Source organism: Pelodiscus sinensis, chromosome 2 (genome assembly GCF_049634645.1).
Source record: "Pelodiscus sinensis isolate JC-2024 chromosome 2, ASM4963464v1, whole genome shotgun sequence".
NCBI classification, from domain to species: domain Eukaryota; kingdom Metazoa; phylum Chordata; order Testudines; family Trionychidae; genus Pelodiscus; species Pelodiscus sinensis.
The window spans coordinates 19,924,779-19,938,966 of NC_134712.1; the positions used below are offsets into that span (position 1 = coordinate 19,924,779).

Sequence of the window (14,188 nt, forward strand, 5' to 3'; positions counted from 1 at the left end):
TCCAGTGTGGCTTCAGTAGCCTCTGGGAAATAGAGCCTGATTCGAGGAGACTCCCAATGAAACTGAGAGGGTTGGCAACCGTAGGTGTTGTTCGATCAACCATTTCTCAGTAGTGCACACAGCAATGCAGGAAAGCGCACTTTAGTTAACCAGCCTGTGTAGCAATTAACTTAAACTAGTTTGGAATAGAATCTTCAAATCCTGAATTTCAGTGATATTTTGGGTATTGAGACAGAGGATGAGCTCTTCACCCCTCTCTGCCAGACTGCCATAAAAAAGGGCTCTATAAATCCCATATTGGCACTGGGGACATGACCCAGCATAGACACTGTGGGGAAAATAACCATCAGACTGTCTCCTGAAGTCGTCCTCAGAAACCTTGGCACATGAGTGTGCCACGCAAGGATGGGCAGGAGGGTTGTTTCACGAGGCGGGGCTATGTCCCTTAGAGAACCCTGGCAAGGCTACAATAATTTCAGCAGAGCACTCTGGCATTGACAGATGCAAAGATAGTTTAATGCATCTGATCTCAAAATTGCACCAGCATTTTAAAAAAAGGACACAATTGGAAAGTCATTGTTCCGATACTATTCCGTGCTTGATGTCCTTGATTAGTCCTATTGATTTCAGTGGGTCCATGTCGGAGGAAATAGTGATGACATCAAGCACGTAGTGTTAAACTACTTCTAGTCCCAAAATATTTCTCTGACTAATTAATAGAAATTACTTATTTCAGACTTCTGTAATGATGGTTTCTCTTCTTTACTGCAGGTGGTGGAAATGGACCTTAAGAAATTGTGACTCAACATTTTATCCTTCAACTACAAAGTTGTTGTTTTTTTAACCTGTTTGCACTACAAAAAAAGCTGCTAATGGGATAAATGTTGAGACATTTCAAGATTTGACTTGAAGAACCAAAAGCCATTATTAAAAATCAAGAAGAGCTTGAACTTACATCACGATCATTCAATCAATATTTCCTCAAAACAGCACAATGGCAAGTAAACGAAAATCCACTACCCCATGCATGGTCCTAGCAAGTGAGCAGGATCCTGACTTGGAAATGATATCAGACTTGGATGAAGGACCTCCTTTACTTACACCAGCAGAGAATGCTACAGTGGAGAGTATATCAAGTGATGAAGACATTCAAGAATATATGGATTCAGACAATCAGCAAAATAAAAAAGTCGAAGGTGGCTATGAATGTAAATACTGTACATTTCAGACGCCTGATTTAAATATGTTCACTTTTCATGTGGATTCAGAACACCCTAATGTAGTACTAAATTCATCCTATGTTTGTGTGGAATGCAATTTTCTTACCAAAAGGTATGATGCTCTTTCAGAGCACAATCTGAAGTACCACCCCGGAGAAGAGAATTTTAAACTTACCATGGTGAAACGGAATAATCAGACAATCTTTGAGCAAACGGTGAATGATCTCACTTTCGATGGGAGTTTTGTGAAAGAGGAGAATGCTGAGCTATCCAACATCTCAGAGATCCACTCCTCAGGAATCTCAATTAGCAAAACTCCTATTATGAAAATGATGAAAAACAAAACTGAGGCAAAACGAATTGCTGTTTTCCACAATGTAGCTGAAGACATTCCTGGTGAAGAAAAGGAATCTGAACATGAGCCAGACTGCGAAGAAGTTGTCGAAAACCCACAATCAGCAGTTTCTGAGGCCAGAATGAACAATCCAGCTGCTTGCAGTACAGCTGATACAACTAACACAGTAATGACTCCAGCGCCAGTGATTCAACCTGGGGTGGCACAGGTAATAACTGCTGTCACGGCTCCACAGAACTCGAACTTGATTCCAAAAGTCTTAATACCTGTAAACAGCATTCCAACCTACAACACTGCTTTGGATAACAACCCTCTTCTGCTTAACACCTATAACAAATTTCCCTATCCAACCCTGTCAGAAATCACAGTTCTCTCTGCTCAAGCTAAATATACTGAGGAACAGATTAAAATATGGTTTTCTGCCCAACGTCTGAAACATGGAGTGAGCTGGACGCCAGAAGAAGTGGAAGAAGCTAGGAGGAAGCAGTTTAATGGCACTGTGCATACTGTGCCACAGACAATTACGGTCATTCCAGCACACATTTCAGCAGCTAGCAACGGTTTGCCATCTATCTTGCAGACATGCCAAATAGTTGGTCAGCCAGGTCTTGTCCTCACTCAAGTCGCAGGCACAAACACATTACCAGTCACAGCCCCTATAGCTTTGACAGTAGCAGGGGTCCCAAATCAAACACAGTTACAGAAGAGCCAGATCCATACCGCCCAACCTGTTGCAGAAACAAAGCAAGTCGCTGCCATTCCAGCCCCTCAGCTTATCAAACACGAAACCACGTTAGTAAATCCGGATTCATTTGGCCTCCGTTCCAAGAAGACGAAAGAACAACTGGCAGAATTAAAAGTCAGCTACCTTAAAAATCAGTTCCCGCATGATTCGGAGATTAGTAGGCTTATGAAAATAACAAGTCTGACCAAAGGAGAAATCAAAAAATGGTTCAGTGATACACGATACAACCAGCGAAACTCAAAAAATAATCATGGCATTCATCTCAACGATTCTTCCACCACAATTATTATTGATTCAAGTGATGAAACGAATGAGTCCCCAACATTAGTCACACCGCAGCATAAGCAGTCATGGAATGCTTTCCCTGATTTCACCCCACAGAAATTCAAAGAAAAGACCGCTGAGCAGTTGCACAATCTCCAAGCGAGTTTTCTCAACAACCCAGTCCTGACAGATGAAGAGTTGAATAGGTTAAGGGCACAAACTAAACTGACCAGGAGAGAGATCAATGCCTGGTTTACAGAGAGAAAGAAAACCGATGCTTTAAAGGAAGAAGAAGCTGAGGTAAAAGAGAGCAATGAAAGCAGTTCAAAAGATGAGGCTGGAGAAAACTCTCAGGGAGAGGGATCTGTTGGGGTAAAGTCAGGGGGTTCTACGAGCAAGATGGGTAAAAAGTCACCAGAGCAGTTACACATGCTTAAAAGTTCATTTGTCCGCACTCAGTGGCCAACCCCACAAGAATACGACAAGCTGGCAGAAGAAACTGGACTTCCGAGATCGGACATTGTTAGCTGGTTTGGGGATACTCGCTATGCCTGGAAAAATGGTGGTTTGAAATGGTACTATTACTACCAGAGTGCCAGTGGGAATTGTATGAATGGTCAAGGCTTTGTCAGAAGGAGGGGGAGAGGAAGACCAAAAGGGAGGGGAAGAGGAAGGCCTCGTGGTCGGCCTAGGGGAAGCAAAAGGATAAACAACTGGGACAGAGGACCGTCCGTCATCAAATTCAAAACTGGAACAGCAATCCTAAAGGATTATTATATGAAGCATAAATTCCTCAATGAACAAGACCTTGATGAACTTGTAGCCAAATCTCATATGGGATATGAGCAGGTCAGAGAGTGGTTTGCAGAAAGGCAGAGAAGATCAGAACTAGGCATAGAGCTGTTTGAGGAGAATGAGGATGAAGAAGAAATGCTGGAGGATCAGGAAGAGGAGGAAGAAACAGATGATAGTGACACTTGGGAACCCCCCCGACATGTTAAGCGTAAACTCTCGAAATCAGATTGACATGTAAGTTTTGGGCTTGGGGCAAAACAGCCCATAGATTATATCTGAACATTTTTGGGATGAGCCAAATAGTTTTTAATGCCTAGTATGTTCCCTCTACCTGAAAGAGTGGACAAGATGTATTTGTGCAGCCACCAAAAATTTGCTTCCTGGCTAGCAGAGATGGACATGTTCAGTGCTAGCCCAGGGCATATTCTACTCCTCCTCCACTGCTGAGGGCTCATCATTTAAGTGACATTTTATACATATTTAATTGCCTTGTGTTTAATTCCAAAAAACACAGTTTCATTTTTCATTGTTGTAGGAGAACATTACCCGCTCTTGGAGGAGGAAAATACAAAAACCTAAAACGTCTGTTTGCAAACCTCACTTCACCTCTAAGGCTCAGAGCTTGGGGTATATGTTTTTTAAAGGAAAAAATTCAAAAACAAAAAAAAGGGGGAACAGTGTGACAAAAGAATCACAGGGGTGAGGATTACATGGTTTTAGAAACTAGGTGAAATAAGTGTCATACTTTTCCAAGTGTTTCAAGTTTACAGAACTTATGCTGAAAATATCTTTATCGTGAGTCAGTTTCAATTTAGAACTATAAGATGTTTTCATTTAACATAATCAGTATATCCAGAAATCCATTCTACATCCATTTAATTTAAATTCATGGTAGATCTGATGCGATCCATATCAGCATTCATTTTGTGCTTACACATTTGCTCTTATGTTGGAAAATGGTAACATAAAAGTCCTTGAAATCAAATGCTATATTCTGAAAAAAGTAAATGTGAAGACAAGTTAGGAAAGTTGCTTTTAAAACTGTTCAGAATCACCTGCTTGATTTGGACACAAAGACCTGAAAAGACAAGGCAGAGATTAAAAGCATCTGCAAATTTACGGAATACTAGGAAAAACCCTTTATTTTTTAAAGTAGCTGTATCAGAGCCCCAGTGTTTAATTCCTATTGAAAATTAAAACATGACTACTATTGCTTCTTAGTCTTTGGGGGTAACAAATGATATGTATACACATCTCATTTTTCATCTCTAATGGCAACCCAGCTGAACAATTTGCATGCAATATTAACCAAACTTCATCCGGAAGGATTCAGCCCATCAGTGTGATGATCACTTCTATGAATGTGTAGGGCAATAAAACTACATGGTCAAGTATTCTGGTTTAAATTCAAAATTTGATCTACCTGGACTGAACTCAGGAAGTGTTTGAATCTGACAGGGAATGTCTTCTGAATCTTAAATATTAATTTCTCTAAAAATCAACCAGTTGGTTCCCCTCCCCCAAAAAACCCAAACAAACCCCTCAACAGTGCTTGAACAGCCTGCTTTAAAACAATGGGCTAAATTCACTAAACACCACTCAAGAAGGTCCCTCAGTAAGGATAGGCAGGCAGTCAGTGTTTCTCTTAGAAGAAGCAATAACTTAAAATTCCACTGGGTCTTTGACTTCCACCATGGAGAGGAGATGCTGAAACAACATTCCTGGCCTGCTGGCTAATACTGTCAACTTTTGGGTGATATTAGTCCCCTACAAAAACATCCTATCATCACACACATCTTTCCCTTTGTGCCTTCTCTCCAGTGGGCACCGTGTTTTTAAGGATCTGTAGAGAGGGCAGCTTGTAAACCTCAGACACATCTATCCCAGTATTTCTGCACCTTCAGGAACCCAGTTCATAACTCCTGGGGCTGTCTCCTTCCTCACAGAGATAAATAGTGACAAAATATCAATCACATGTGCTCTGACCATGAGCTTCTGAAGCTGTGGAGACCATAGTAGCAGTAGCTCTTACAAAGCATGCTCTCTCTGTTTCTTTGATTATTGTTGACACCCAAATCAAACAAAAAAGGACAAAATATTTTTTGTCTGAGGTGAAAAACCTGTCATTGACTATTTTTGTTTAACTTGTGCTCCCTCTCCAGATGTATCTGCAGCCACCTGAGCTTTCAGGAGGATGTTCTAACTGAAATTTCAAAGCGTGTTACTAAGTGTGTTTTCCTTGACTGATCAATATTGCGGATACATTTTCAGGCAGTGCGTTTTAACATATGTTGCAGGATTAAATTTTGGAAGCATCAGGTGGCTTAAGGAACCAGAACAGAGCTCCAAAAGTCCAGCAATGTGATTGATCTTTTGTTGGTGCCTGTCATTATGAGGGTGAACTATAACCTTTTTAACCTGAACTGGAGTACTGAGAAATGTAATTAAGTTAAAACTTTGTGGGGAGTACACGAATGTTTCCAGTGGAGTCCATGACTCTGCATATATGCTGTTTAACAGATCAGTATCTGGCCTATTCTTTTTGGGCTTCAACATCTAAAAGTGTCTTGGTGATTAACAAATACTCTTGTTAGGTTGTTGCTGATATAGATGAGGCTGTTAAAGCTAGAAAAATAATATTTCATTAAAAAAGTCACATTAATATCAATCTCTATTGCAAATGCAGGGTCAAAAATTAGCCTTTTCCCAAAGGGAAGCAACAAAACCAGTATGGAGAGAAACACTATTTTTAAGCTTCCAAGAATATTAATATAAATCCTGGAATTCTTTGGCACTGTCTTACTAATATGCGAAATTTGGACTTTCCTTAATATTTAGGAGCGTCCTGAAGTTTAACAATGCTAAAAGTAAAAGCTAAAATAAACTTTCCTGTTTTTCTTAAGAGATTGGTTTTAGGCCAATAGTGAACTGAACTTTTTTATAAATGTGGTATGATCTAATTGGGAAGATTTCCAGATCACTTAGGTTGTGGTCTCTTAAATATCACCACATATGGGATAAGAAAGAAATGACGGAATAATAGATTTAAGTATTTATTCTGATATTCCTAGGAGAAAAGTCTTTCAGGAAGATACCCTGGGGATTACTTTTAACATGTACTGGGACAGATTCCAGCTGGTATAAATGACATAGCTCCAGTGGAGTTAAAGTGATTTACATATGCTGATGATCTGGACCGCTGTCTCTGAATTCTGGAAGATGCAAAACAAAACACAAGGGACCTGCTCATGAGAAGCAATGAGCATCTGCTATGTCCATTAAAGACAAATGGGCATCCTGAGCCTACCAAGACTGAGCATGATGGTAAAATGCTGACTGCATTAACCAGAGATGTTCCTAGGAGATGTATGAGCTCAGCACTGCTCATAACCAGGCTCTATGAACAGATCTTTAAAAGAAATCTTTACCATTTATAGTGATTACGCATTTGTACTGGGGAGGGGAAGAGCGGTTCCTTATGGATGCTTCTCTCATCACAAATGACATGAAAATGAATCACTGAAAAGTGCTGTTTATGTGTGAAAGACTGCAGGATTGTCTGTTTTGGTAATTGTAGCAACGGCAGGTAGGAAGCCAAATGTACTTTACATGTACTCTCAAGTCTTCTGCTGCACAGCTGCAATGTGCAGCGGATGCCTGCCTCTCTCTGGGGGGTTTTCCTCTGCTCAGAAATTGACTGTAATAAACTCTTCTGGAATAATCAGCACTGGGATTAGGCTAAATCAGAGAAAGGCACTCTCATTCTGGAACAAGTGTGTCCACACACAGGCTTATACTGAAATAAATATTTCTAGTAATTGAAATAGCTATTTTAGTAATCTCCCAAATGTAGAAGAGCCTTTAATGTGCTCTCTCCATTTCTGTAAAGCTTGGACTGTCTGGATCAGAATTAGCCTACGTGCTCTCTGGTGGTATTAAAGCATGCACTGTTGAGTGGGAGCTGGAGGGAACTATGGTACTTGGTAGAGTTCACCTCTTAACTCTAGGTAAATGGTAGCAAAGGTTAAGACCTCTGCTTTAGGATACACGTGGATGTGGTTAGCTGAGAAATTTAGGACTCAATTTTTCTAATTTCTTTTGTTCTGATGCTTCTGCCAAGACTATCTGATCTGATGAGGTAGTTACTGCTGCCTTTGAATCTTAGCTGCATGAAGAATAAAGAAGTTTCCATGCCAAATGGAGAGAAACACGAGATTAAAAAAAACACTGGTGCCTGGATGGGCTCATGGTTCAGACTTAGCACAGAATGTTATCTTCTAGGAGAATCCCTCAAGCACTATGGAACCGGCTCACTTGTTCTTAAGAAAGAGGGAGTGTTTGATATCTTTCAAGTGATCATCTCCCACGGACCCAGAAGTGCTGTTGGTTGGCTCTAGAGGGAGTCAAAGCTAGCCTTCCATGGTACATGGATGAGAACCGTCCAGATATAGTTCCTTTGAGAAGAGGGGGAAATGGAGAAGCTGGGAGAATTTTTCTTCTCTTGCCCAGAAAATAATCTGCTCTAAAATGTCATAAGCAAGCCATGATCCATTTCTTGTTCTGTCAGAACAGCAAAGAGCAGTAAGTGCTCTCTCCTCCCTCACATTTAACTCTGATAAACCTCTGCATAGCGTTTAAGGAGCGCTAGGTCCTTTTCCTCCCCTTTTTTATACAGTGTTTGAAGGTGTTTGATTCCCCCTCCCGTCCCCCGTATATTAACAAAGGTGGGCCACTTAATGTGTGAATTTGCCCACCGGAATATTTAAATTGCTTTTGACTACATTTCCTATAAGCTTCCAACTCTAGCTGTAATATTCATTGCTGGGGGATAATGTGACTGCTGTACACCCCCCAGAGAAATCTAATTCAACCTGTGTCCACACTGCAGGGTTTTTACGCAAAAATCCTTTTGCGGAAGAGTTCTTGCACAAAAACTTCTTAAGCAAAAGCATGTCCAGACCTCAGAGCGCATCACTTTTGCACAAGAGAGCAAGAAAGCTCTGATGGCCTTTCAGAGCACCTGTGCTTTTTTGAATAGGCTCTTTTTGCACAAGAAACCCCTGCAGAGCATCCACACATACTTTTTTGCGCAAAAGCTGTAGCGCAAAAAGGAGTAATGCCTCATGGAATGAGGTATACCTACACTGCAAAAAGCCCTCTGTTCTGTCAATTGACTGTAGATTTTCTTGCGCAAAAAAACACTTGAGGTGTGGACACTCCATGGGTTTTTGCGCAAAAACAGCTATTTTTGTGCAAAAACCTTGTAGTGTAGACTGAGCCATAGGGTACGTCTACACAGAAGCGTTATTTTGGAATAAATTATGTTATTCTGAAATAACAGCACATCTACACAGCAAGCCATTATTTTGAAAAAATGGCGAGCTGGAAGACTTCTTATTCCAGCTCCTGTAGCCCTCATTTTATAAGGAGTAAGGGAAGTCAAAGGAAGAGTGCTCTTCCTTCAACTTCCTGCTGTGTAGACAGCACCAAAAGCCAAATTAAGCTATTTCAACTTCAGCTACACAATTGGCATATCTGAAGTTGCGTAGCTTAATTCAACCTTTCCCCTGCTGTGTAGACGTGCCCATATTGCTTACTGATTTAGGCAAAATCCTGTCCCCTTTGCGATCACTGGGTATGGATCTCTGATGCAATTGAACAGATTTCTTTTTGCAAGCTTGGGGCAGGATTTCTGAAGCTACCATGCAAGAGGAACAAAGCCCTGTCACACTACAAAGCCCAGAGATGTATACCTACCTGCCATTCTCCCCCTGAAGGGGGAACACAGCAATAGTTGGGACGATTGCAGTATCAGGCCATGTAATACTTGTGCCACTCCTCAGTTCAGTGTGGGGGAAGAGCACTGCCCCTTTTAAACTAATGGATTATTGTATTTGGATCCTTCAGTGTTTCCTTTTGTGACTGACAGACTTGGCTTCAGCCACCTGACTCCAGTGGAGCCAGCACCATATCTGTATGTATTCATAGTACTGCCCAAGCAGAGAAAGCGGATTGAAAACTTACTGTCTTGCAAATACTCCAACCCTAACCTGGAAGCTTGAAAACTGACCGTGCAATGAAATTATATTATGGGTCAGGAATTTAACCGGGCTTTGTTAGGCAACAGGGCTTAAAAACCTTAGATACTAATGAAGAGACATGAATATTAGTGATCAAGAGAACAGTAAATATACTTAAAATTGTTCACACTGTCTGGTAGACTCATATAAACTACAGATGGAAAAAGACCTATAAAAGATTCCATTCCCTACCCATCCCTATCCAATGCTGGGTTTCCTGCTTTGTCTAGTCAGGTTTTAAATACCTTGTTTGTCATGGGATAAACCTACTTAGTAAATAGCAGCAGGGGCTTCTTGGGTCAAGTTACTAGCTCTTTTCTATTTTATTACTATTGTGGAGAAAATCACTTAAAATAAGGAAGACAGTTAAAGTAGAAAGAAAATTTAATAGTTCTCTGCCCTTTATATAGCATTTTTCATCCCATTGTCTCAAATCACTTTACAAAGGTATATAAGTATTATCCCCATTTAAAGACAGGAAAACCAGGGCTTAGATGGATTAAAACCTATATTCTTTAACTTAATGGTCTGATGTTTCCCTGGTGTTGAGTTCCTATATGTGCCGTTGCCTTCAGCAAGTTTTCTGGATGCTCAGCACCTCTGAAAACTCAGAAGAGTTCTTTAGTTCTTTGACTTTGAGTACTAAAGTTTGAATAATGTTGGCTTACGCAACATTCCCGAGGTAACAGAGTGGTCATTAATAACTCCAAAGGACTCTTCACAGGAATATGGATTAACTTGTGCCCTGGCCAGGTTCCATCTTTGACATTGCATTCTGTCTCCCTAAATTCTCTCTGCAGTTTGTTAAATATGGTGCTTTCCTTTCCTGTCCTAAACTGTTGTGTGGTGCTGTGTCTTTTGCTTTTTTCCATATTACCTCCACATTTCACCCTAGAGGTGGCAGCACTATAATTGTGGATGAAATGGTCCCTGGATATAGTACTCTGATTTATAGTTCAGTTTCTGTTTGTGAAGCATTTTGAGATTAAAGGGTTTTATTTATCACAGCATAAGAAGTTAAAGTTGAAACATTTGACCAAGTGTTTCATATACTTCTTTGGATCAAAAATATTTCATGATACTTTCTGGGTGCGTCTAGACTGGCAAAATTTTGCACAAAAGTGGCTGCTTTTGTGCAAAAACTTGCCAGCTGTCTACACTGGCTGCTTGAATTTGCTCAAGAACACTGACTTTGTAATGTACAAAATCAGTGCTTCTTGCGCAAATACTTTCACGCTCCCGCTCGGGGAAAAAGCCCTCTTGCGCAAGAATACTTGCGCAAGAGGGTCAGTGTAGACAGAGAAGAACTGTTTTGCGCAAAAAAGCCCCGATGGCTAAAATGGCGATCGGGGTTTTCTTGCGCAAAATCGCATCTAGACTGGCCAAGGATGCTTTTGCGCAAAAGCATCTGTGCCAATCTAGACGTGCTTTTGCGGAAATACTTTTAAGGGAAAAACTTTTCCGTTAAAAGTATTTCCGCAAAATCATGCCAGTCTAGACGCAGCCTCTGTTTATCTGCTAACATAATGTGAAAGCACAAGTTGCAGAGCCATCACCTGTGTTCTGATGAGACAAACCTTTGGAATTCTTGCTATGTTATGACTTCAAAGTAGCTTTCTTCCTTAGTCCCAGCTCCTGAAATTTTTTTTTACATGTCAGGTAGTCTTATCTGGGCATGTTTGCACCAGTTTGTATCATACCAATATTAAAAAGCAGTTGTCCATTTTATTGTATAGAAAATGTTGCACTGGATTCCTCTCTTCATGTGCACAGAAGAGTTAAAAGGAATCAATTTGGTTTACATAAATGATAGAACTATGCAGTTTTAAGTAACTGCAATGTATATGTGTGTTGCTTCACATGGGAAATAAGTTACTGCTTTGTACAGTATTTGAAGTACAAGAAAAGGAATTCACTAATGACCAGCAAAGTTTTAGGAGGTGAAGAACATGCAGCAAGTTGTATGATCTTTGTCTGGTGTATGTAATCGTGTTAAAGGAAGCCATCGCGGCATTTTTAGAATTATGGTTTCTCTTGAATGATGCAGTAGCTTATGGTGTTTTTCCTTTGTAGCTGCCCAACGAGGTGAAGGGGAACAATTCTTGAAAAGTTCAAGATATCTGGTTTACTGTGAATGGGCCTAATTTTTCGTGAAACCAAGAAAAATTTTGGACACACACAGGATTGAATAATCAAAAGGATTGGAACTTAGTGTTGTGCCAAAGTTAAACTACTGCAGCTGGCAGAAGTTCTGCACTGTAAATAGAAGACTGATTAAGAGACTACTTGTAAAACAAATTTTAATACAGTACATTTTTATTCTGATACAGGATGGAAAGTTTCTGTTTTAGACCTTTTTTGGAAGGGGCTTCAGTGACCACTAGATTTTGTCCTCTTATATTTTGTCCAGCTTAATACTGTATGTTCTAGTAAGATGGGCTTTATTGCCTGTGTTCTTTGATATGTGATTAAGCTTATAGCTTTGAGTGACCAAACATTTTACAGAGTAAAAGTTATTAGAAACAGTAAAAGTAACTGATATTTTTGTCTTATTTATCAGGCTCTGCACAAACTTTGAAAGTTGTGCATGCACGTGTACAACTTACACATACAATTGGGAATGCATGGAATTCTTCTCAATGTTGCAAAATTAAGCCTTTGTGGCATTATGGATCTTGTCTTTCGATTTCTTTTTTGAGGCACAGAAATGAATGAGTGCCGCTGTTCAAATATTTGTAATATTTCCATTACTGCTTTCAGTAGAGGCCTATTTTGCTTCAAGACCTGAAGAAAATAACACAGAGAATATAAAAAGAAGCTATCAGAAGAATGAATACTGAGAGAACAACTGAAAATAAACTTTGTACCAAAAATTTGAAAACAGAAATAATGTAATATGTCTTTACTGAATGTGCGTGTGTTTGCGCACGCGTGTTTATAAGTATCATGCAGAAACCAGGAACTGTATTTGTTCAAACATGTAGCAGTCCAGAGCTTTTCTTGCATCATTCTCTTCATTTTAACTACATTACCACATCAGGAGGCCTGAATGTTCATGTAAACTCTTTCCGTTAAGGCAGATGCTCTTCATATTTTTAAAATAATTTGGGAAGACATTTTTAAAGATAAAGGAAATTAGGCACCCAATTCTCCCTGAAAATCAATGGGCATGGAGCACCTAAATCCCCTTTGTGCCTTTTGAAAAATCTCCCTGTTTGTGGCTACAGGACCATTTTTAAAATGTGCTTTTTCTTCAGAGAAAAAAGTGAAATGAGCATGTGCCACTTAAAGACCTCGCTCGCGTACAAATAACTGTAGAAAAACCCTGTTTGCCTTCATTCACATAAACTCAGAGTTGAAGCCAGTGTGTGAATTTTGCATGAATAAGACTAAAAGGGCTTGTCTACATGCACAAGTTGTAATACTTTAACTATGCTAGTATACTTAAAGTGGAACAACTCCCTAGCACTAATACTTAGATGCACTACTATGTAAAGGCGATTTACGTAAGGAAGAGGAATAAGCTACATCAGTGTAAAATCAACCCAATTATCGATAGCTATTCCAGTCCAAACACTATAGTCAGGATCAGGATTTATTAGCTGCCTACTGTTTGTACAATCTGTGCCACACAATTCATAGAATGACGCATCTTAAAGAATGTTTGTTTTTACCGAAGCATTTGTCATATAACGAAAGAGTTGCAGAGAGCCTTGAATATGCATGCTGCTTTCATTTTTATAAATGGTTACCTTTTTAACTACACATTTATTAGTGATTCCAAATACTGCAATTTAGTTGATATTTTCACAACGGACCAGGTGGTTTTGTGAATTGATGTATTTTATTTTTCATACTACTGTCAACTATTTTTAATAATGTAAAATATGCAGAAATTTCATGCACTGCTTTATTTTTCTTTTTTACTTCATGGAGCACACAGAAAGAAGGGTAACGTTAAATTGCTGATGGGATTTTTTTTCCAGCATTGCTGACTGTGGTCTTTGATCTGTCTGACAGTAGTTTCTTAACATTTTCATTTTTTAATAGATTTGTTGTGCTTCAGGTATTGTAAAATGAAGCCTTTAAATATATTTATATTTGTTTCCACTGCAATAATGTTTAACCATCTATAGTTGTAAATAATTCTTAGCAGTGTGTGTTTCCTTACAAGCTTAATGCTGATCTGATGTTTGCTGGCTTAAAATATTTATTTGACAGAGAAGGAAAAAAATCTGTCTCACCCAGTTGATTTGTGTCTTTGAGTGCATAATAAAGGTCAGCATTCAGTGGTAACTTTCCTTTTATCGATTTTCCATTCAAATTATTTTAAAAAGAATTACATGGAAGCCACCCTTAAGGGATCAAAAAAATGGTTTGCTTAAAAGAGACGGTATCTAAGCCAAGTGCAGTCACATTGTATTTGAAGTCTTTGAGGACACTTAAGATGGAATGTTCCATGACAAAACTCTGACCTTGCAATTTGTTGTATGCAGCAGAGTGCTGTGCCCATGTGGAATCCCACTGATTTTAATGAGGCTCAACATGGAGACAGCAATCTGTCTGCATGACAATGAAGTGCAGGAATAGGCACTATATCTATATTGTCTGTGCGTTTGATGACAGTACTCTGGACCCCATTTTCCATTTGCCTTATAACTTGGGTAGCCCTTTGCACCTGTGCTGAGTGAATGTATAAATAACTACCATTGTGTGGTGTTAGCAATTT

At 39.5% G+C, this 14,188-nt stretch overlaps 1 protein-coding gene across 7 annotated transcripts in view; it reads left to right on the plus strand.

The window, feature by feature from the left end:
- Positions 1-13,766, plus strand: part of ZHX1 (zinc fingers and homeoboxes 1) — a 30,727-nt gene extending 16,961 nt beyond the window's left edge. For 6 of the 7 annotated variants that reach the window (XM_025178685.2, XM_006137488.4, XM_006137487.4 and 3 more), the window contains one exon: positions 772-13,766. In XM_025178685.2, the coding sequence (XP_025034470.2) occupies positions 995-3,610 (2,616 nt within the window). In that variant the 5' untranslated portion in view covers positions 772-994 and the 3' untranslated portion in view covers positions 3,611-13,766. The remainder of the gene's footprint in view (positions 1-771) is intronic. The other variant, XM_006137489.4, reaches the window with a different exon arrangement.
- Positions 13,767-14,188: the final 422 nt, after the last annotated feature.